Source organism: Parasteatoda tepidariorum, chromosome 10, assembly GCF_982258835.1.
Source record: "Parasteatoda tepidariorum strain Cologne lab strain chromosome 10, Ptep-v5.0, whole genome shotgun sequence".
Taxonomy (NCBI): Eukaryota; Metazoa; Arthropoda; class Arachnida; order Araneae; family Theridiidae; genus Parasteatoda; species Parasteatoda tepidariorum.
In genome coordinates, this window is record NC_141764.1 from 87944200 (window position 1) to 87970425 (window position 26226).

Genomic DNA, 26226 nt, shown 5'->3' on the forward strand with positions numbered 1-26226 from the left:
TTCGTTTCCTTCAAAGCAAATCTCTGTGAGGTTTGGGTTTACCATTACTAACTAATTGCATTTTGAAATCTCAGCTTTGTCCCTTAGCATGCATATCTATATTTATTTGCCATGAGTTACCAAAATTCCAAAGGCTCGAAAACAGATTAATATCTGTTATTTGGAGATAGTTTATGAAAGAAGAATGATGAAATACCAGATTAATTTTATTAAACTCTAGTTTTACTAGTTTTAAATCTAGTAAAATTCAATACTCTTTAAATTTTGCTAGATTAAAGACAAATGATAATTAAAATTGCTTATTTGCTATTATTTAAAATTGCTATATAACAAGTTTACATGAGTTTAGTTTCTATCTGGATGTGTAAAAATTTAGTGCATTCTATCGTATTAATGTTTTTAAATTTATTTGCTCTAAAATCTATAATTCTAAAATAAAACTATTTTATTTAGATATTAGACTTTTATTAGAATAATAATACACTATTTTTGTTTCTGAAATTATCCGTCAATACTCTGAATAGTTTCTTTTTTGTAAACCAGTGAACAGCTGACCCATTTCTAAATTTACGACTATCAATGTTCAACTCCTTAACATTGTAATTTTGAACCCAATTCAGAAGACAAGGAGACTCGGGTCAAGCATTGGAACAAAAAAGCTTTTTTGCAAAATATTTTGACAGAACTAACCCCCATTTGCGCTTGATGGAGAGGAAAACCACGAAAACCATCCCCGTCTAGTCTGATAGTAAAGAGATTCTAATCCATGATCCGCCTACCATTAAGGATATTTCTATGTCAGCACTGTGGTCAGATCAAGCCGGGAGCAGGATTCGTATCGGTCAGCCAACACTGGGATTCGTATCTTATATCACCTCACCTCACTTGGAAGTGAGCGCTTTGTCCCCTAAAAACTTTGACTCACTCTGTAAAATTAAGGCTGTTTTTCGAAGACTCTGTCGTAATATGAAATGATGCTTTTTTGTGAATATTTTGTTATCTGCATAACTGCTATGGGTTTGAACAATTACTCTGACTGTTAGGTAAAGTTTGGCCTATCTATAGCCATCGCTCTTTATGCTAATTTTGAAAATGACCCAAAACGGCAATATGGAGAAAAACTATATTTTCGTGAAAATAAAAAGCACTTGTGGTCTTATTTTTTAATATTTGAAACCTTACTCCAATGCTGCATTACCTGGGCTAGGTGGAAAGATGTCATAAAATTGGTAATTTAAAATTTTTTTTAACAACTTTTAAAATATTTAAGTTATTTGTCTGTTTTAAAGGCCACATAATTCTTCACGGCAAGATTATATATATAGTTTAAAATCATCTCATTGCTTTAAGTGTAAGGCACCTAAACTATGGCTTTTTTATTTCCTTGGTGACAGAGCTTCCTAAAACAGCGTTAAAAAACTTGTAGGAAATAAAGGTTTTTAATAAATTAGACACCAAAAGACTAAATGTTGCCCAAAGAAGAAGAAATCAAGCTTACAAGTTAAGAACACCAGTATCTCTTTATCTTCTAGCAAAAAAAATCAGGGTGAAAATTCATCAAAACCTTTGACAAAAGCAAGCACTTCTTGTTGGCAGCTGAACTTATCAAGAAGAAGAATGTGTTGCATAATAATTGAAGACCTTAGACTAAGAAGTTATAGTAGAATAGCGGGCCATTTACTTAAAAATAAATTTAAGGGCCAAAGATACAAATCAACATCTCTTTTACGGTGGTATGCTCATTAATGCCACAAAGTCTCTTTATCCCAGAAAAATTAATTGACTTTTAATGGAATCGGTATCTATAAAATTAGATATTCATATAGTATTTCATTTTAATGTGTAACATTTCGCTGTGTTTCTGGTAATTTTGGTTGGGTTATGTGCAATTTTTGTAAAATCAGGTACATCAAAAAATCTTAAGAACTGCTGTAGCTATTCGCATATTATCGAGAAGAAATTTGTTTTCATTCCAAACTTAGAAATTGTAGTTGCTGCTTATCTGCTTTACATTCATTAAAAAGAAAGACTTTATCTTTACAGCTGCCATTTTGTTCGCTTTGCTTTGTAAAATATCATTTTTAGAATTTATTATTTGTATAAAATTTTTTTTTCTGAATTTCAATTTTTTTCATCGGTTCGCTGGAAGAATTCTCAAAATATGATTAATTATTTCAGCCTTAATTTGACTTAAACCCCTGAGTTGCTAAGCAAAAATGTTCACATAATGACAAGTGATTAAGTATAGGGAAAAAACCTCGTTTTCACATTGGGCTTCCAGAAATTCTTTTGTCTAACACTCTTTTTGTGGGATTATATTGCATCGACACACGAAAAATGGTTTAGCCATTTTCTAGATCAAATATCTGCGATTTATTTGGGTCTTCTGTAGCAGATACATTCCGATATTTTTTGGAACAACCTAGCAAAGGAAATTAGTCCAATAATCGTTGATCCATTTTGACAAGGGGAAAGCTCAGGAAAAAAAATCGAACGGAAAAAAAGACGCAGAAACTGTCCGAACATGTTCGGGCAGCAGAAAAACAATCAGCCTACAAGGCACCGTTGATCCTAGAATTCCTTCAACCAGAAATTTCTTTGGGTGAGAAGAGGTGTGGATAAGTTTTTTTTTTCTGCAAATACTTTTTATTAGGTCTTATTTGTCACAAGATAGTTCGTTGTTCTTTTTTTGGTAGAACAAAAATTAGATGGTGATTGGGTGGCTGTATTTTTACCATTCGTATATAACTTCTTGATTGGCCACAGGAGTTTCCTACATCAAAATGATATTCTTTTCGGATATAGTTCTGGAACAAATTTTTCTAAGATATGAAAACTAATGGTCTATTTTTTCTTGTCTTATACTTGGATGGTGTATGCAAAAAAAGCACAATCTAACTAGAACACATGGGACTGCTAATATAAAATTATACACTATTATAAAGTAATAAAATTTCATTTTGGGAAGTTCTTAACTGTTTGATGGGTAGAAGTATGTTTAGAATATTGAGAAATGAGAGGCAGCAGTTTGTCCATTCAATTGCCCGTAAAGTTCACGGTAAAGAGCATTTTTTTATATTTACGGTTTTGAAACCGTTTACAACCAGTATGGTTAAAAAAACCATTAATACAAAACTGTTCCTTTTTATTCAACCATTCACATCAAACACGGTTTCAAATCCCTAAAAAATTGAAATTTAATTGGACATTGGTGACAGTTGAGAAGATTTATGGTGCTGCAATCTATGCGTGAATGCATGTATCGTATCGTAATTTGTTACCCAGGACTATAAAAATATTGTGGTGTCAACTCTGGAGCTCGAACTCCCGTTCTGTTGGTCATGACATTAACAGATTAGCCTTCGTGACTATAATATGTACTCACCTGCAGAAAACTAAGTGGCTTCATTAGACTGGCCTAGTTGGTACGATAAAGTTCTGGCTGTTTAACCGTATTTGAAGAAAGCAGTTAATAAACTGTATTTCTCACAGTTAACAGTTTAAATACCATCTCATTTATGGTTATTTAACTGTTTGTTGGAATATGGTAAAATAACAATTAAATAAATTCTAATTTAGCAATTTTTTCGAGAAATTTCTAAAAGTGTGGATTATTCTGATGAACTAGCTTTTACCCAAATTGCTACTTAGTCACAATTTATACTGAATTCTAATTTTCAAATTTTTCGACTAATTTCCTTAAAAATTAAAGTATTATAGCCAAAAATTGTAAAAATTACATGGTGTATAGTAAATAAAAACAGATAATAATCTCAAAACCAGCGCATTTTAAAATTTGAAAATTACATTGAGGAATTAAAATTACCAAAAAAGGCTTTTCTTGACGTCTGTACCTAAATGTTTACATTTTCATTTTTTTTAACAACTTATATGCAAACTTATTCCCAGTTTATCATGTTATGGATAAACAAATTTGTCAATTTACTGACTTCATAATTTTAAGACCCATTAATACGTCAAAAACACAAATTAGTCTGTTTTCTGTTTCATTGACTAGTTTACATGCTTACTTAGTGTTTTTAATACTTAATTCACACACTATATCAAGAGTTATTAATTTAACAGTAGAGATGGTGGCAAGTTCTTTATTGAAAAAAGTATTATATGATGTCAATTGATTTATGACAACTAAAGTTCATGCACTCTTTTTCTATATTAATGTATGCTTACGAATATGAAGTACATCGAAATATAAATGTATATTTGAAAATTTATCAATATATTAATTACTTATTATTAATTACGTATTAATTACTTACCGTAGATAGCTGATAGTCTGATTCTTCTGTTTTAAGAAATACATTTATGATTGAATATTAATCATCGTTCAAATTATTACACACTGATAAGTTATCTTTAATAAATTATTTTTGAAACACAAGAATCTATCGATTTTCTCTATCTAATTAATAATGAACATTTTAAAGAAGTATTCAGTTTAAGTATTATAATAAAAATAATATCTATTTCATGCTTTTAAGAAATTGAAATTTTTAACAGCATTTCAGATATTTGCTATTACTTATAAAATTTTTATTTCACTGCTAAAATTTTCAAAGACATACATAGATTATAAGGAAAATAGATCATTTTAAAAATTCTCAATTTAATTTCTATTAAAAAAGTGACCAAATCATTAAAAATCCCAAATTGATTTTGCATTTTTGTGTAAAATGCATCTTATTATTGCTTAATAAGTTCGTCAAAATTATTCTTTCAGAATTTCATTTAGTTGATTTTCGAAAAAATGCCCTTGTTATATGCCATGATTTTTTCCACTTAAATTATTCTTAAAATTATTTTTCTTGGCGCATATTGTAATGAAATAATTTATTATTTGAATTCAATTCTTATTTATGTTTGAAAAATGTATAGCGCTGAAAGAAATAAACAGACAACCTAAATAACTTTTGATCTAACTATCGGATTTCACGTCGGATCTTCGGGTCCTTGTTTTCTACGGATTCAGATTTATGACCTCCGAAATATACGAGGTAGACGCAATCTGAGAAATATGGTCTTAATAGTTTATCAGGAAAGTGGAGCAAAATTTTGACCCATTAATGTTAATTTTAATTTTTGTGTATTTCGCCATATCACGAGAACTTTTCAAGCAAATTAAAATTGCTTTGCACGCAATTATGAAATTCATTTATCCAAATATAATTTTATGTTAAAAATTAATTTAGTGAATATTATTTATTTTTTAATATTTTATTTAATAATAGTCGAAAAAAATTTTGAATTGTAAAGTATACAATTTTTTTAACATAATTTTAAAGTATCATCTAATTTAACATGGCAAAGTGCAAAATGCGAGTGAGGTTGAATTGGTTGAGTAGGTCCTGATAAATCAATGTTTAGGAAAGTCATTTATTAAAAACTTTATTTCTCAGGAACTATTCATCCGATTTCGCTCAAATTTTGCATTTTTCCATGTAGAACTTACTTTAAATTTATGTAACAAATTCTACACTTTACAATTCAAAATTTCTTCGACTATTATCAAATAAAATTATAAAAAATAATAAATGTAAATTAAGATTAATTTTTTTAAATGAGATTATCTTTCAATCAACAAATTTTATGATTGCGTGCAAAAATTTTTCATTCATTTACAATTCAATTGTAAAGTACAATTTTTCAATTATACTTCACAATTCAAAATTTCTTCGACTATAATCAAATAAAATAATGAAAAATAATAAATGTTTATTAAGTTTAATTTTTTTAAATGAGATTACCTTTTGATAACCAAATTTTCTAATTGAGAGCAAAATTTTTTCAATTCGCTTAAAATTTCTCAAAATATGGCGAAATACGCAAGAAATAAAATTAAAAATTAATCTTATTTAGTACAAAATTTTGATCGCTCTTCTGATCAAATTATTAGGACCCTATTTCTCAGATCACAGTTATTCCCTTTTTTCGTGTGTCAGAAATCCGAATGCGTTGGAAGAAGGGTATGTTTATTTAGCGAATCATGCGAATCAGCGAAATCCTTCGAATCGGGAAATCGTATGTTTAGGAAAAGAAGTCTGTTTATTCAGAGAAAGTACGCTTTTGTGTCTGATTTCGAAACTTAAAAGATTGTCTGCACTAACTAATTAGCATATTTGAGGTCACCTTCTCGAACCATTAAGATGGAGTCTTAGAAACGTGATGATCCGATCATTAGATCAAAAGTTATTCAAGATGGTTCGTATATTTTTGGCGCATTGTGCAAATCAGAAGAAGTACTCTTCGTATGTAAGAACTTCTGCAATTTTTGAACGTTTGGTGCAGTATTAAATCCAAGACTTAAAGCGAGAAGTAGTACATTTTTTTAGCACTTACTAAAAGGAAGTTAAAGAGATATTCACTGGGTAGAGCTTTATAATATTTTCTGTGAACGTCCGGATTTTGATGATTTGTGAAGTATATTTACCGTATTATCAGAGACATTTACCATTTAGCTGGGAGATTGGTACTGTAAATAAGGTAAATACGGTAAAAAATTCCCTTTGAAATAAGCTGCTTAAATGATTTTTCTTTCTTTTATTATCATACTAATGGAAATAATTGAGCTAAAGTTAGATTAAAAGTTAAAAGGCAAATTATTTCGAAAGAAAATAGAAATAGATTGGCGTTTAGCGAAAATAAAAAAATTCAATAACATTTATATTAAGATTTCCCTCAAGGTTTTCTTTCTTAACGCAGATAAATTCATCATCGCAGGAATAAATTTTAAAATAGAATAAATCAATACACAATCTCTTCTAAAAAATACCTAGTTTCATCAGTAAAGCGATTATGATGATGCTCAACATTTCTAAGCATTATTTATTAGAAAAATATTTTATTTTTAAGGCTAAGAAGATTTCATAATTTCTCAAAGGAACACCTGGTCTTACGGAAAGCTAGACAGACAAGAAAAACAGAGACAGTAATAAAATTCACAACTTTAGTAAATTCAGAGCTTTACAACTTTTGAAATAAATTTGCATCAATATATTGGAGTGTGTTTGCGTAAGGCGCAGTTACGAAAACATCTTTGTTTATTTTCCTGGCTTAGGGAGGTATGTTTATAGTTCTTGCAGAAAAGATAACCCATATTCTTTTCTACGGTTTGTTTATCTTTAGTTTTGTGTTTTGCATTTTGGTTCTTGTTTGAACTCGAATCGATTTGCCTTCCCAAAGAAAACATTACAGAACAAATAAACTTTCATATCAGACAAAGAAGACACGAGTCATATTGGCTATGGTTCCTTTTTTTTATTTATTTATTTTCGCAAAGACAGAAATATTAATAACAAATTTAATTTTTAAATGAAAAGATCTAAAAGTACAAGTATTTTAAGAATGAATTTGAAGCAAATTAGATAGGGATGAGCCATTAAGATAAATTAAAACTGTTAATTCGTAATGTTTTCCAAATTCTTTTGAAATATTTGCTTGTGTAAAACATTAGCGGAAGATAAATTCAGAAAATGTTGAATGAGACCGTTCTTTGAAAAGAGCATTTTTGAAACGGAAGTTTTATTCAATAATAATTAAAAGAAATTAATATCGCGGATTCTTTACAAAATATGCTACATTTACTATGAAATTATACAGTAATATTTCAAGTAAATAAGAGAGATTTCACCGTGACAAAATTTATCCCACTTTACGTATTTCAAAAGGAAAAATAATTAATTGTTTTAAAAATGTTTTATTAATATGATCAAAACTCGTTTTAACAAGCGAAAAATATTTTTGGCATTTTATATGGTATCTTGAAGGTGATACTCTTTTGTGACTTTTTCTAAAAGATAACTCAATTTTTGAAAATAGCAGAGAAACTAAAACAAAAATTTTTTTTTTCAGTACAAATATTTTTTTTAAATAGTTTGTATTCTTAATACACGACCAAGATCTTTTGTTTCGTGTATGACAACTCGCGTAAATAATCATTCGAGTGTGAAAAATTACATAATTTAATATATTTTGAAAGTCATCTTAAGTAAAATAATCGTAGCAAATAGGATTAGAAATATAAATTTTCAGAATATTCAATATTTTTAATGGTCTTATATACTACTAATGTTATTTTGAGAGTCATAATTTCTTCATAAATGTTTCAAAATAATAGGTTCTTGAAAAAAGTATTATATCCCTTCTACAATGTAAATTACGTTTTAAATTTGGGAAAAAATTTCAATTACTTTCTATGGCAAAAAAAATACTAATAAAAGTGCTTAGCTAGTGCAAGTCAATATTAAAAGAAATCACACTTGTTTTTTTGGAATTAAATCAAGTTAATTTTTGGTTTAATTTTTCAAGAGCTTTTTCAACTAGTGGTTTTTTATTTTTTATTTTTCTTTCTTTGTCTACTTAAAGAATATCAGTTTCATAAATAAATAATCTGTTTTACATATATTTTTTAGCTACATGGTGGTATTTCACATAAAATTTTTCTCTTTTTTTTAAGTATATTTTCTATACTTATTTTTTCTTTTCTTTTCCCTATCTAAAAATATTCTTCTTGTAACTTATTATTATTTATTCTTTTTTGGAATTTTACATTTCTACGCACTTTTCTGCAAGTTTTACAACAGTAATATTGTAAAGTAAACACTTTTTCTTCTTAATACGTGATTTACTTACTTTCTTTTTTTTATAAACATTATTTGGACTTTTTTGTCATTACAAGAATAATTCAGACTGAGAAAAAATTATAGCATTTCATTTGAGAAAAATTAATATTTGGTAATTTTATCACGATACAGCAAGGCATAACACCATTTAATCGGCAAAATTTACTTTTAAGTTTTGTATTTTTACTAAATGCGTAATAATAAGAACTGCAATTTTGTAAACCATTACCTTGTGATCCAAAAAGTTACAAAATGAATGGTTTAAATATCATAAATTTTGATTTTAGTAGCCGGATTTATGTTTTTTTTTAAAATTAAAAATATCATTGCCATGCACTACTGTAATTTCACTAGAAATTGTTTCTCCGTGTAGAGAAGGCGTGCAGCAAATTAATTACATGAAATCCATTTTAGATTAAGAGATTGAACTTATTTTAATATTTCATTTTAATAATTACAACCATATTATCAATACTTACAATGTTTAACAAATTTCAGGAAAATTCGTGTACATACGTATTTAAGAATTCTAATTATAAGTTTTAACAAATACCAGACATGCAGAATAATTAGTTTTTTTAAAAGTTATTTGTTTATAACTCTCCCTTTTATTAATTTTATTGCAAATCTAATATATTTATTTAAGATTATTGGAAATAAGGCGAAAAATTGTAAGGTTAATTTATATACAATTTACTTTACACTTTACATAAATATACACTTTATGCCTATATAACTTGCATTGCAAGAATTTAAATGAAAAAAAAATATATAAATCAGAATGTACATATCCATAAAAATGAGTTTAAGAGAATTGAATACTAAATCAGAAATATGAGCCTATACTAGACATTAATTGTTGCATGGCAGAATATTTGAATCGTGTAGATGAATAGACTGATAGTTTAGAATTGCGCCTGAATCTATCAAATATCTCACTCTTTAATGATTTCCAAACTATCAATGTGAATAATTTGTGTGAAAAGATCTAAAATGAAGACTTTCAGGACTAATAATCTAATGTATGCATCCTGAATTTATGATTATTACCCTAATTTGTATAGTAAAAGAAACTTAATATAGTAAATAGTTAAATAATTAATATAGTAAATAGATAATAGTAAAAGAAACTTGCAGGTATCATACCTAAGTGTAATTAAAAATTTTAGTGTTATTGAATAATGAACATGGTGGTGGCTAATTTACGCCAAGTAGTGTAAAAGAACTTTTAGGTGTATCACTACACCAAGTACTAACCTTGCTCTGAGAAAAAAAATTGTGGTTAAAACTACCAGAATATTGTTTTCGTAGTGATTATAATAAAACTAGCAGTAAGATATAGTTTAATAATATGTGATACAATTTGGTAACTGTGGTAAAATTTGATAAATTTACTATGATGCTTTTGAGCATGACATAAAAACCATATACTCGGTTAAAATTACTTTTTAGTTTCGTTTTTTTGCAAAATGTATGGTGATAAGAACTATAATTTTGAAAATCAGAATTTACTGTAAACAGTTTGCATACAATGTTAAAAATTTCTGGGAAAAAATAGTTAATGACAATTTATTTAAGTGTTATTGCATCACATTCAAACAAAACATTACATTAACCATAAATAAGATGTTATTCAAATTGTTAACTGTGAGAGAAATCGTTTATTATCTACTGCTTACACCTATTGCGGTTAAACAACCAGAATTTTATAGCACTGTATAGGTCCACCTGATAAAGCTACTTAGTTTCGTGCAGCTGTACACATTATAGCCGAGAGGGCTTTTCTACCAATATCATGAACAATAGAACGGGGATTCGAGACCCATCGGTGACACCAGAGTAATTCCATCGTTTCCTCCAAAGCAGGAAGAGTTTCCAGTATCCTGCGCTCCCAAATTTATAACCCTGGATTATTTAATTACGATATTCTCATTCACTCAAAAATGGCAGCACCACAAAGCTGCTTTACTATGTAAAATTGAGTTCCATTTTTACGTTTTTGAAACCATGCTAGTTGTAAATGGTTATGAAATCGTGCAGTTTTGTATTCATGGTATTTTAACCATACCAATTGTAAACGGTTTCAAAATCATAAACGTAAAAAATGTTCTTTGCAATTAATTGGATGAACTGGTTTCTGGCTGTTATTTTATCATAATTATAGAAGGAAATTATGATAACAGTGTAGGCAATTTCATTAAAAATGTGATTAGTAAATATCTATTAGTCAGAAATTAAATTCCGTTTCCGAAAAAAGTGTATGCAGGCAAAACTAATGGATCTATAGGGCACCAAATGCTTTCCAAAACCCGTTGTTTTTATTTAATTTAATAATAACTTAATATTTAATTTAGTAATTAATTTATTTAGCCAATAATTAATTTAATTTAAAATATATGTATCAGAAATGTTATTATTATATAAGTACTGTTATTTTATCAGAGCTTTTTCTTTTTGTCTCTGTATCTAAGGTTTTATTTTTACACTGAGAATTATAATGGATATATTTAAATATTTCAATCAATGTAATCTTCATATCTTTAGTACTTTCTAAACCTTAAATTTAACACACTAGTATAATTATTTGAATCAATATACTCCTTATCTATTTTCGTTATTCTCCCAAAGTAAAGCATTTTCGGCAAATTTTAACTCTTGCCAAAAATTTACATTTAAATTACTCTGCTTCGTATAAACGACCTTCTTCTAGCATACCTCTAAGAATCTAATCATTATTCGACCGTCAGATAACCACCCATTATGTTTATTCTCTCGCCAAGCTCAATTTAAAGAGTAGACCAAACAGAACGCTATTTCATTAAAACCATCCGAACTCCGGAAAAGAGTTTTCACGCCACAGATAAATTTGACGCCAAGTGAGCAGCATGACGGGTATTGTTGTTATAAAGCTTGATGTTCGGACAAGGCGTAGTAATACTAACCACCATAATTACTATCTCATCAAATAAATACGGCGATGGAACACCAGGGATAAATATTCGAAAGAGGGTTCAGAACTAGGTTGGCCCTGGTGATTTGGGGATTGTTAATTAAACGAAGTTGGCAGAAAATGTTGAGAGTGATGTTTACCTGGTTTGTCAGCCATGCTTTGTGTTGAAGAAGTGGAAAGTCTTTGTTTATTTAACTTTGTACCGTGTTCTACGTCAGAAGTGGTGTCGTTGCCAGATGCGTGGTTCGTTAATTGAAACTGATGTAATTTCCATTAATTTGGAGGTCTAGGTTTAGTTTTGCTTTTTGAGAGAACTGGTAGAGGGCGTTGAAAAATTTCATTTGAAGTTTGAGGATAATTTAAATGACTCTTTAAAGATGGTGTAAATTACAGAGATGTACCGGAGGAATAATTAATATGATTGAATCTTTAGAGTTATATAATCCTGAGTGTATTTGTTAGATGATTTTTATGCTCTAAGATGAAATAAGACTAAATACGTATTGTGACTGAAATTTTATTTGAATTACCTGAAATCACATATCAAACATCACTTTTTTTTCCTTTCTAAGTCTTGAATTATTTCTAGAAGATTCAGAAACAATTATCATCTCTTAATTATGTGCAATATGTAAATTTATCTGTAAATTACACTGGGACCAAATTAAACAAACACTTAATCCTGAATAAATCGGGTGTGGAGTGTTCAAATCTGAAATTAGCTTTGCTCTTAAAGCTACAGACTTTTAAAAAGGACATTTTTAGTAAACTTTTGATAAAATGTTCAAGTTTAAAATCGTTATATATAACAGGGGGTCGCATAAATCATGCGACAAACTTTCTGGAGGTTTAGGGCAATTCATAAGGATTAAAATTGCATAGGAACACATGCTCGGAAAAGTCGTCGTACGAGGCTAGGGATGCTTCCTTATTCTGACTTGTTCAAAAGCACACGAAGAAAGAGCTAATAAAAGGAGAGCTCTCCTTGAGGCGTATGACGACAGTTGCGGACATGGGTTCCTATGCAGTTTTAATTCTGATGATGTGTTTCAACTCTCCTAAGAAGTTTGTCGCAACATTTATGTAACCCCCTGCTTTATAAAACATTATTAATCTTACACATTTCGACAAAAAATATACTTATAATGGCCATTAAAAATTTACCTTGGAAAGAGAAATAGTCTGTAGATTTGAAATAAGCGATACGAAAGTATTTATGATCTGTTTAAAAATTCGCATGCGACAGAAAAAAAGCATTGTTCTCCGTGTAATCATTTATAGCAAAAAGGCTTGTTTTGTAATTTTTAGCCTATTAAGGAAAATCGTTGATTCACCATTTTTATTAATTATAATCACCTAAGGTAATTTCTCTTTTTCATCCGAAAAATAAACTCTTTTCGATGATTTTAATAGATTTTATAATGGCTTGTCAAATTTTGTTATACGTCTTTACATTCAAATGAATATCTGAGCGTTTTAATGAGTATATATGAAGGATATGACTCAATATTTTAGATGTCTATCATAAATTTACCATGCTTTTTGGTGCTCCCATGCAGCCACAAACATGATAACTCAATTCATTTTCTCTCAATGCAGCTTCATGGGAATTTTGGTAAATTTCAGAAGTAAGTTTTGTCAAAAATGAGGATATCACCTTTTTATCCGAATACCAAATTTTGTCCAACTCTTTTCTACTTACATTTAAGCAATTAATTATTGAATTTTTTTTATTTATTGAAATTGAATATTTTTGCATTAAATTTCTGAAAGAAATTAAGAATGAACGCTGTTTCGAGGTATTTTTTATATATTTCTAAAATACGGAATTTTAAATTAATTATTTTATTTCATCGTTATTATTCCTTTTAAACCATTAAGATAATTTGGAATACATTGTGTAATCGTCAATTCGTCCATTACTAAATCGTCAATTCATCAATAAGTTGCGTGTTGGGAGAAGACGGAGAAACAACATCTGAATAGAAAAAGCTGCAATAAAAATGTGCACTTACGAAAGTTTGACTTTTTTGTTTGACTGACACAAAACTTGTTTTCAGATGTGATTTCTTTAATTGAAGAAAACAACATTAGTAAATTTTAATATGATTTAGAAAATGTATCACGCACTCTAACTTGAAATAATTGTAAAAGCAAAATATCATAAAATTTCTATTTTTATTTTTATTAATACTATTTTTAGCAAATGAAAATTCGCCGCTTTCAAGCACGGAAATCTTCACAAAGAAGTTGAGAATTTTAAAGCTTGGGTAATTTAATTAATTAAGCGTTTTTTAAAAATTAAATATTAATTTATATATATTTTATACCTATTTTTATATCTATTTTAGAAATATTTCTAGCTTTTGCAATAGTCTTTGAAAAATAAAGAAACATGGACAAAATTGACTTTGGTGTGACGAATGTTCAATTTGAAAAATGATACTTTTTGCTATCTCCATAGCTAGAAGTAGTTACTACTAGGCGAGAAAATTGATGACGTTTGTTGTTTTTAAAGTATAGTGTTAAAATATTTTTTAAAATTCAGGTTCTAGTTCTCAAATAGTAATGTGGGGTGAGTTGTTATCGGGAATGTCGACAATGTCAACCTTCATCTATGAAAAGGTACCCTGTCATAGAATAGATTTAGCACGTCTTATATACTAGTAAATTGGAATTTTATTTTTGTAGTGGTAGACACACTATGGTACTCCCCCACCAGAATTATAGCTGTGATAGAATTCGATGAACAGATACTACTAGTTGATTCATTTCCATTTCGTGAGAAGCCGGGAGAGCTGTATTAAGATCACCGTGCTTCTGAATGCTGATCGTGAAAGCTGTATTAAGTTCACTGTCGTTGTTGCTCCTGTGTTGCTATTAGCAGTCGAGTGTATGCAAGCCGAAATTAAATATTATTTTATATACATTTTATACCTATTTTTATATCTATTTTGGAAATATTTCTAACTTTTGATTAACTTTTGTGTTTTTGAAAAATAAAGAAACATGGACAAAATTGACTTTGGTGTGACAAATGTTCAATTTGAAAAATGATACTTTTTGCTATCTCCATTGCTAAAAGTAGTTACGATTAGACGAGAAAATTGATGACGTTTTTTTTTTTTAAAGTATAGTGTCAAAATATTTTTTAAAATTCAAGTTCCAGTTCTCAAATAGTAATGTGGGGTGAGTTGTTATCGGGAATGTCGACAATGTCAACCTTCATCTATGAAAAAGTACCCCATCATAGAATCGAGTTAACACGTCATATATACTAGCAAATTGGAATTGTATTTTTCTAGTGGTAAACAAACTACAGTACTCCCCCACCAGAAATATAGCTATGATAGAATTCAATGAACAGATACCACTAGTTGATTCATTGCTGTTTTGTGAGAAGCCGGGAGAGCTGTATTAATTTCACGGTTGTTGTTGCTCCTGTGTTGCTATTAGCAGTCGAGTGTATGCAAGTCGACGTGTGATCGAGACTGAGTAGCAGCAGCGCGAGGAGGGGGATAATATCGCAGTCACAAGTAGGCCTGGGCAATATACCGTAATACCGTCATTTTCCGATATTTCTTTGATACCGCGGTAATGGTATTCGGAAGTATATTCTTCGGCAATACCGAGTTATTAAGCGTCGCTATGCCTGCACCTCTCGGTACTCACCGCTAGCCAATATATTCGGCCGACCGGCGGCGAGGAAGTGGCGGTATGGTATGGTATCTAGGAGGTATTGGTATGGCACGTGATTGATTTAGGGGTGAAGAACTCAAAGGCTTGCGCGTAATATTTACGGTACCTCCTCTCGGCAGCTAGAAATTTCTCCTACAATATATTGTGGTATCATTTGACTTTAAAGCACATGCGTCATATCCGTGGTATTGGCGATATCGGATTTCAAACACCCGCACGTTATATCAACCCTCCACGGTATACTTAGTTACTGATTTTGGTTTCATTTTGAGAATAGCGTGCTTCTGATCTTAAATCCGAGATTGTCGACGTTGCTTTTGGATCTCCTGTGGAAAACGAATAATACAGAGGAAATAAAAATAATCAAGGTATGTATCTATTATTTTCAATAAATATTTTATGCATAAATAAATATTTAATTATGCAATTTCGTTTCTATAGATGTTTTTGAGAAATGTTTCAAAGTTCAGCAATTTTCATTAAAAAATTGTTTTTTTATTTGTTTTGTATTAAATTTAAATTATCTCATTTATTTATTTATTACTGAACAGAAAAAATACTTTCGATTAGAAAAAATGGGGATTTCCGTATCGTGATCTGTGGCTGAATAATAAGTAACAGAAGAATTTGAACCCCCGGGCAAAACCTCTTCGTTTATTTTATTTTATCATTTGTTTATTTTTTAATTTAAAAAATTAATTTGAATCTATTTCGCCCCTTTTCGAATGAAGTGGCGCAACAGATCACGATGCGGAAATATTCCCCCAAAATGCATTTCTGTTGATGGTTTGGAAATTATAAATTTTCACAATTTGAATTGAAAAAAATTTTTCAGATAGAAATGGTTAAGTAGTTAAATTTGAAATAGCATTTTCAAAAAAAATCGCTTCTATTTTAGCGATTTAAATTTCTTACATTTTTATCGATATTTTGAAGAATTCTAGAAAATGCCGGAATTTAATTGAAAAATAATGCTTGAATTTTAGCAATTTTAAAAAACTTTGCACTTGGAGTTTCTTTGAATTTTAGAAAATCAAATGCATATGTATCGATGTTTTGCGAGAATTTATAGAATTCCGCAGTTTTAATTTTAAAAAAAATATATTTAAATAATATTTTAGTATTTAAAATAGCAAAAAACTGCCGTGATTTTAGCGATTGAATTTTTTTTTATTTTTATCGATGTTTTGAAGAATTTTAGAAAATGCCGCAGTTTTATTTAAAACGGTATTAAAATTATAATATTTTTGTATTTAAATTTAAAATAGCCTACATTTAAAAATAACGCTTGAAATTTAGCAATGATTTGCGGGAATTTATAGTTTAAAAAATTTTACGTTTAAGAAAAAATGTCTTGCTGACAAAAGTTTAGAATTTAAATATTAAATAGCGTCGTTTGAAAAAATTGCTTTGATTTTAACGATTTGAAATCCTTTATTCATTTTTATCTATGTTATGAAGAATTCTAGAAAATGCTGTCATTTAATACAATATTTTAATATTTTTATAATATATTTAAACTTTTTTTTACAATGGCTTAAAATAAAAAAATTACTTTAATTTTAGCAAATTTTTTTAAAAAAATTATTATTAATGCTTTCTTGAATTTTAGAAAATAGTGGAAATTTATCGAATTCTTCAAATTCATTTTAAAAATATATTTAGGTAATATTTTAGTATTTTAAGTAGCACATTTGAAAACAATTGTTTTGATTCTAGGGATTCGATATTTTTTTAAATTTTTTTTGTTGATATTTTCTAGTTCATGTATAATAATTAGTAAAGGCTGCAATTTTAATAAAGGCGAAATATTTATTAGTAAAGGCGAAATATTCTAGTAAAGGCTGCAATTTTTTTTATAATAAAATTATATTATTTTTGTATTTAAATTTTAACAAAACACTTGCATTAGAAAATGCTTGAATTTTTGGAATTTGAAAGATTGTTAGTTTCTATTGCGGTTTTGTGGAATTTTAAAAAATCAAAGAATAAATTTTCTTGAATTAAATTTCTTATAAAAAATATGTAGTCTTATTTTAAAATAGTACGTTGGAAGATTTTTGATTGTATTTTCATTTCTTTCATTTCTTCATTTTCATTCACTTTTTTTCATTTCTGTTTACTTTTTTTCATTTCTTCACTTTTTTTTCATTTCTGTTTATTTTTCCCAAAATTATGCTTTATAAACTAAATAAAAAATTTAAAAAAATAATAATAATAGCAAAGATTTCGTCACATTATGGATTATGTTAATTGTTGAGTTGTAAAGTAAGACTGAAAACTTTTGTCAAAAAAAATTTATATTGATTTCATTATTATTCTTTTATAGAATATTTCTGTTATGGATGCTCTTACTGATTGTCCAGGATATTGCCAGGTAGTATCAAAGCCCAACACTAAAAGCGCTGTCTGGATTTATTTCGGTTTACCAGCTGATGATAAAGGCCGGATTTTAAACCAAAATATTGTTGTATGTAAATTATGCTCAAAAACTGTTGGATCAAAAAGTGGGAGTACAAGTAACCTGACCAGTCATCTAAAGCATCATCATCCCTTAAAATTTAGGGAATTGAACACTTCAAGCAAACAATTGACAAGAAGTACTATACCTGCCATTGATGTTGATGATCCTTCAGCTCCAGTTGATGCTGAGCAGAACCCAAGTGAAAGTGTGAAAAAGCGGCAAAAAACTATGTTAGATTTTCAACCGCTGGACAATAAATCGTCTAAAAATTGCACCGAAGCTGTGGCAAAATTTATTGCAACATCAATGCAGCCGTTTGCCACAGTGGAAAATCCGAAGTTCATCGAAATGGTGAGGGTTTTGAACCCAAAATATAAGCTGCCTGGAAGAAAACACTTTTCAACTGTAGCTATCCCGAAATTATATAATGATACGGTTGAAAAGATAAAGGCTGAAATATCTTCCATACAGAGTTGTGATATCGCAATCACTACTGACTGTTGGACATCGATAACCAATACTCCTTTTCTAGCAATGACTGCTCATTTTATTTCTAATGAATGGCAACTTCTAAGTGCGTGTTTGAACTGCAAACATTTCATAGAGGACCATACATCAGAAAATTTAATTGAAATGTTAAGTAACACTTTAAAAGATTGGAATATTGATGTTAAAACATTGCCCTCAATAACATCTGATAATGGCTCTAATATTGCTAAAGCTATAAGAGATCTGAAGGTAAACCAGATTTCATGCTTTGCCCACAATATAAACATTGGTGTCCACCAATCTTTACAACAGTCTTTCTTGAAGACAGCAATTTCTCGCTTGAAAAAGCTACAGAACACGATTTCTCATTCATGGAAGATGAAAAGAGACTTACAGAGAGCTCAAGAGCAATTGAGTATGAATGTTGAAAGCTTGCCGAGTGCATGCCCAACACGTTGGTGGAGCACAACAAAACTTTGCAGGCGATTTTTGTCCAACCAGCTTCCTCTCTGCAAAGTTTTGCTGGATTATCCCTCCAGAAAACACTTAATGCTTGAGGGATCTGACATTAATGTTCTTCAAGATTTTGTAAGTGTCACGAATTTGCTTGAAGAAATGACGAAATCTTTAAGTAGAAGCAACTATATTACAGCTTCCTGCATTCTGCCGCTGTTGAATAAAGTAAAAAAAATATTCAAGTTAATGACAGTGACTCTGAAGTTAGTAGGAGTATAAAACAAGAATTCTGGGGGCTCTAGAGGCCAAATACAATGATTCATCAATGGCATTGATTTTGGGTCTTTGTTCATTATGTGATCCGAGATTCAAAGTGAAATATCTAGAAAATGTGTCTGCAGTTAAAAGTAGAGCGATTGAACTTATGGCTGAATCATATAATATGCAGGATGACCCACAAATGAGTGTTCCTTCTTCATCCAGTTCTCAAACAGAAAGAAAAGGACTTGCTAAGTTTTTTGACTCAGATGAAGAAGAGGACTTAAATGCTAGGGAATGTACACCAATAGCAAAAGCTGAGAGGGAGATGAATGAGTATTTGAATATTTCGAAAATAAGCATTTCGGAATGCCCATTAATCTGGTGGGAAAAGACATTATGCCTCTTTTCCGAAATTGCAGTTAATTGCAAGGCGCTTCCTTGCAATACCAGGGACAAGTGTACCGTCTGAAAGTGTATTCAGTGTAGCAGGCACTGTTATTACTGAAGATCGTGCCTCTTTATTACCTGACAAAGCTGAGATGCAGATCTTTCTAAGTAAAAATTCCAATTATGTTTAATTGTGTTGCAAAATTTTGAGAAATACAATTTTGAGATATAGTGTTGTGATGTTTATAATTGTGTTGATATTTATAATTGTTGATGTTTATAATTGTGTTGATGCTTATAACTGTGTTGATGTTTATATTAGTAATTGATGTTTATATTAATAAAATTTTTCTGTTTTAAAATAATGATGCTTTACAATTAGTTGATTCTATGGGGTAATTATGCTGCGAGCTAATATAGGATAAGTACCCCATTTTTTTTAAATGATGCTCTTTAAACACATTAATTTTTAATTGCAAAAAAGTCTTAGCATTTATAATATACATAACAATTTAATTACCTCGGTATATCATAATATCGTGATATGAAGCACACAATATACCACAATATCGAAATTCTGACATTGCCCAGCCCTAGTCACAAGTAGCAAGTAAACTGTTCAATGTGAACCATCTATCGAAGTAGGCGTGTTCAGATAGAAGTGAGCGTTACTTTCAAGGTAGGCGTGTTCTAATCGAAGAGGGAGTTTCCGTCAAGGTAGGCGTGTTCATATCACGTCCGAAGGTCACCAATGTGGGGATAGTAGTTATCGGCAGTGTCAACCTTCGTGTATGGAAAGGCACCGCATCCTCCAATCGAGTTAACACGTCTTATATACTAGAAAATTGGAATTGTATTTTTGTAGTGGTAGGTAAAATATTTGTTTTTTTTTTATCTGTATCGTTTTAAAAAAAGCACAAATAACTAAAATTTGCTTAGAAAACTTTAAATTAAAAACTATTTTTTATTAGTTGGCTAAATTGACAAGATTTTGTATCATGTTGAGAGAGTCAAAAACGTGAACAGATAAAAGTGATCGTAGATGGGTATAGAATAATAATAGATTTAATGTAAAATTTAACACTGCATATAATTTAGCAAAATCATAGTGAAATATTTTTAGTACAATACTTAATATATTATTTTTTTACAAAGATGTACTTTAAGAATGGCAAGATTTTTTTAAACTAAAAAACCCAAAACACGTAACTAATGCCATGTCGCTCAACGTTTCAACCCTATTAATTGAGGTGAGAAGCAAAAAGGAGGACATTTTCAGACTTAAAACTTTTGACAAATTAACACTCTTTGAGCTGTATTTCGTCAAAAACTATGTTTGAAAATCATTTTTTCAAGAAATCGAATATTTAAGGAAACTGCTTCAGTCCATCTCGGTGCATTCTGAGAGTTTGCTATTTATTTTTTTTCCGCTTGAAAACTTTTTGCTCTGCATGAAGGTAATATACGAATTATATGGGTTCCATTTCCAGTCATGACTGAGCACTCATTTACTCATATTTCGTTAATTTTTACGTCGTATTTTGTAATACCTTGTGTTAAGGAATACAAATAAAAAATTTGAAATTGAGAGAAAAATTTCAACTTTTTTAATTTTTTAATTTAGATTTATGTGTGTATTATACACTTAAACATGTTATGAATATAATAAATATGGAAATTTTAAAGAGTAAAACTGGTTAAGAAAGATTAAAAACTGACCTTTTTTCAAAATCAAGTAGCTTTGTTAAAATTTATTATTTTTCATTAACCTTGATTTGCTCATAAAAATTCAATTTAGGGAATAGTGAATATATAATGAATTTATGTTTAATGAATATCCATTTATTGGATATAATATTAAAACATAGATATTTTACAGCAAATGAAGAAATTTATTTGGCAAAAAAGTCCAAATATTGCTATTAATTATTTTTATTTTAGGAATTAGATATAAAATAACAGTTCAATAATCCACTAGTTCTCTAGACATATGTATAGAGAACAATTATGCTAAATTTCATGTAATTTGAACTGAATTATTTTAAAATAGTGAATTTAGAACAGAGGAAATATAGCGAAAAATTAATTTGACAAAAAGGATAAAAAAGAAGTAGTAGTAATGTAGATATTTTTTTAAAATCCTCATAACTTCTGTTCCATTTAACCTAAAAACAAAACTCAAACGGGTGTTTGAAAGATAAAGGTCCATAATTCTTTCTTATAAAAAATGATATTTTGGCCAAAATTGACTTAAAAAAAGTAGTTTGATATCTTAACGAATACAATGCATTAATCCTGATGCTTTTGACGAAAAATCATATCATCAACAATAACAAATTCGCTCAGAGAATTTCTTCTCAAAAATTGATTTAGTCAATAACAATATCTTAACGGATATAATCCATTAGTCCCGATGCTTTTGACGAAAAATCATATCCTCAACAAAACAAATTCGATCAGATATTTTCCTATAAAAAATTGGTTTAGTCAATAACGTTGTCTTAATGGATATAATCCACTAGTCCTAATGCTTTTGACGAAAAAGCATATCCTCGACAGAAAAAATTCGATCAGATATTTTCTTCTAAAAAAATGGCTTTAGTCAATAACGATATCTTTACGGATATAATCCATTAGTCCCGATGCTTTTGACGAAAAATCATATCCTCAACAATAAAAAATTCTCTCAGAGAATTTCTTCTCAAAAATTAGTTTAGTCAATAACGATATCTTAACGGATATAATCCATTAGTCCTAATGCTTTTGACGAAAAAGCATATCCTCGACAGAACAAATTTGATCAGACATTTTCCTCTAAACAATTGGTTTAGTCAATAACGGTATCTTAACGGATATAATCCATTAGTCCTAATGCTTTTGACGAAAAAGCATATTCGTCATCGCCTCGCCTCGCATCGCGTCGCCTCCACAGAACAAATTCGATCTGATATTTTCTTCTAAAAAATGGGTTTAGTCAATAACGATATCTTTACGGATATAATCCATTAGTCCTGATGTTTTTGACGAAAAATCATATCATCGACAGAAACAAATTTGCACTGAGAATTTCTACTCAAAAATTAGTTTAGTCAGTAACGATATCTTTACGGATATAATCCAGTAGTCCTGATGTTTTTGACGAAAAATCATATCCTTTGACAGAACAAATCCGATCAGACATTTTCTTCTCAAAAATTGGTTTAGTCAATAACGATATCCTTACGGATATAATCCATTTAGTCTTGATGCTTTTAACGAAGACTCATATCCTCGACAGAAACAAATTCGCTCTGAGAATTTCTTCTCAAGAATTAGTTTAGTCAATAACGAAAAAAAAAAATGTTTCAAATTTTGAGCATCTATTTTTCAGTATGCAGATTCGGTATTGATCATATTTAATATAAGTTATATTTCCTAAGATTATATTTTCAAGGATGTCGTAAACAGTAATAGCATATGAATTACATAAATGTCATTTCACTTTGACAGTATCAAATTTATTTTATATCAGACTTCTAAAATATTATTTTATAAATTGTTTGTCTACATTAAAGAATATTCGTAGTACGAAATTATGATACAATATTCACCCGCAGATTCTAACATAAAATTGATTTTATTTAAGTTCAGAATTTCCTATTCCAATTTAATACTTATAAGGTATCTGAACGGAATAAAAAAGACTTGAAACGTTATAAATTACTGTCTAAAATCGTGGCAAATGTATTTCGTCGATATTGGTGGCGTGGCTTATGTTATTCGCTTCGACAATGAAACTACAACTAGCGTAAGCAGTTATTACGACTTTGATATTACTTGGCTTGTAAATAATAGCTTGGCAAGGCAATTTTGGCGCTGACAATAACCAGGGAATGGTTTGAAAAGCGAAATGCATCAAAAAAAGTAAAAAGTAATCATACCGACAACTACCGGCTTTGTATATCGAATAAGAGAAGCCTTTCCAATTGAAATAAAGTATAGTAAATTTTAAATCGTTCCATGAAATATTCTAAAGAAAATAAAATAAATGCTTTCTTCAAAAAAGAACGGGTAAAAAGAAAGTTATATACATTTTTATCAGCTTGCACAACGGGGAAAGTCAATGTTGGCTAATAAAAAATGCATGCATATTCTCTTTAGAATTTTCGAAGAATTTTATTAGCATTGAGAATTGTTCCGTTTTTGTATTTTTATGGAATATATGACGGTGGCAATTATTCTTTTGTGGTGAGCGGGTGCAATATAATAAAAACAAACGATCGGTAAAAAAAGGATATTGATTTTTTCTCCCATTGAAATCTTTTCTTGAATGTTATTCATATATAACGTATCTAGGTTGAGTCCCAAAAGATTATTTAAATTATTAAAAGAATATGAAAGCTTTTTTCATAAGTTTCTGAAATGTTTTCTTTTTGATTAGTTTTTGTTTAGTGGATGTTTTGTTAATTTTTAATGAATAATTTTTCGTGGTTGTTATTCTCAGACAACGTATCTAGGGTGAATCAAGAAATGTTATTTAAACTATTAGCAATTTCTATAACTTTGTCCCCATCGAATATTTCAATCGTGGTTGTTATTCTTAGATAATTTATCGAGATTGGAGCTAGAAGGGTTATTTAAATTATTAATAATTTCTATAATTTCGTCGCAATTGAATTGTTTTCGTGGTTGTTAGTCTTAGACAACGTATCTCGATGGAATCTTGAATTATCTTGATGTTATTTAACTATTGTGGTTATTTAAACTATTAATAATTTTAAATGTTTCAATACTTTTCGCAAAGTTTTTTATTTTATTTTCAGTTACTTTTTGTTAAGTGCATGCTTTTGAAATACTTTAATTAATAATTTAATGAATTCTCGAAACGAAAGAGTATCAGTTATGTTAATACTGAATAACGTTTTCTGGTTGTAATTTTTATACAACACATCTTTGATGGAGACAACTTCTAAAGATTATTTAAGTTATTTATTTCTAGTTTTTTCCTCAATTTTTTTATTGCATAATTTATGATTATTTTTTACTTTAGGTTCTGTAAAAATTTAAATAAAAATGTATGAAACTTTCAGTACGATATAAATTTTCCCCATAGAAAGTTTTCCTTGATTGTTGTTTCTGGAAGTCCTTTTGTTGCTATTTAAACTAGTAAGTTTTGCTAATTTTAAAAGCATAGGTATTGATAGAAGATTAGGTATTGATAGTTATAGATAATGTAGTAAACTATTAATCTGATTACATCTGAAACAATTGAAACATTGGTAAGAAGTTTTCAAAACTTAGTCAGAAGCATTTTACTTAAGAAAATATGGAATATTTAATTGCATTATGATGTTGTTTATTACACATTCCTTCTCTCTAAAATTTTTATTTCACCAATAGCTCAAAAAAGTACTTTTACTTTGTCAACTTCCTTTTTATTCCCCTAATCTCATCTCTTTATACAAGCTGCAAGTTAATTTTCTCAACTTGATATCTTGTCTTCAATATCTTGTTTTTAAATGTCTGTTGGATAAATTTCTAGTAAATTCAATTTTTGAGTGTTATGTTTGGCTATAAATGGAAGAATGTTTTTTCGAAAGTATATGATTATGAAAATAAATCTCAACTTAGATGTAAAAGTATGAGTTCCAATAGTTGAGGAAAATATAATCGTTATATTAGATATCTCTTGATAAGTATCGATTAAAATTAATCTTGGTAAATATCTAAAGCTGTACACAGATGATTATTTTAAAATTTTGCTCGTCGAATCTCTAGTAAGAATGCAACACTCCTGTCAATGTGATTTTCTGTGCTGCCGTAATGAAAAATAAAGAAGCTTGAAGTGTCATAAACATACACCTTTCAAGCTTCATTTTTGGCTGATTTCTACATTTTTGGTTTTTGTGATGCCGGCATCCTACATACATATTTATTAAAATATTACTTCTGCTGGCAACAACTGTTACTTCCTATTTTTGTTCTTATTTAAATAAACGTAGAATGCTTCCTATTTCTTTCCACTTAATAATTTTACAAAGGTATAATTTTTTTTAAAGTCGTAAAAATACATCAACAATTATGTCAAACACAAAAAGACAAAAAAAATCCATCTTCTTCCTGACGATTTTCAACTATACTAATTTGGTAAATTTAAATTGATATCGAATTTCTTTTATTTTTCTGTCCTACAAAAATAAAATATAAATTTAAATATTTTAATAATATTTTAAAACAATATAATCCTCAAGAAATCCCCGAGTTTTAAAATCCATCCCTGCCCGTTGATATGTATTCAAGCTTTACTAAACCTTCTACCACAGTTCTTCCATCTCCATCTCTTTGGAATACCAAAGCAGATGCAGAGGCCAAAGTGTTTTCTGCATCGGTGCTGATGCAAGCTTCTTATTCTGCTAAAGGAACGTCAAGTAAATGAGCTTTGTAATGAGCCAGCGTCCCCATGAAAATGACGTCCTCACCTCTTGTTCCCGCCTCGTCGCTTCTTCTCTATTACTACGAAAGCTCCCTACGCAATGGATTTCGAACGTTTTAAAAGTTTTACCACTTTCATTCATTCCCTTTCCCACTGAGAATCAGAAAAGGGCGGGCACGGATATATTCTTTTCCTCGTGGTTATTACGGTTAATTAGCATTATAATTAAGGTCTAGTTGTTTAAGAAAACAGAGTGGATTCCTGCTGTGGGATTGGGATGGGGGTTTGTTGGAAAAGAAAATGTTTGTTCTTTGTAAAGATAAATATTTGAAAATGGATTATGGCTTTAAAATGATTAAAATATGCCAAATGAGTTTGAGATGAAGGATTTTTTTTGTGAAAATTCTTAGGATATATTAAAAATATTTTCGAGTGAATAAAATTTTTCTATTTAGCGTATTTTGCTTAT

The 26226-nt window shown here is 29.2% G+C and overlaps 1 protein-coding gene across 1 annotated transcript in view; it reads left to right on the plus strand.

Annotated features, from left to right (window-relative positions):
• The window catches only part of LOC147803074 (E3 SUMO-protein ligase ZBED1-like), an 85003-nt gene extending 66027 nt beyond the window's left edge, over window positions 1-18976 (plus strand). The window contains exon 2 of the mRNA XM_087152879.1: window positions 17618-18976. Coding sequence (XP_087009005.1) covers window positions 17618-18976 — 1359 coding nt within the window. The remainder of the gene's footprint in view (window positions 1-17617) is intronic.
• The last annotated feature ends 7250 nt before the right edge of the window (window positions 18977-26226 follow it).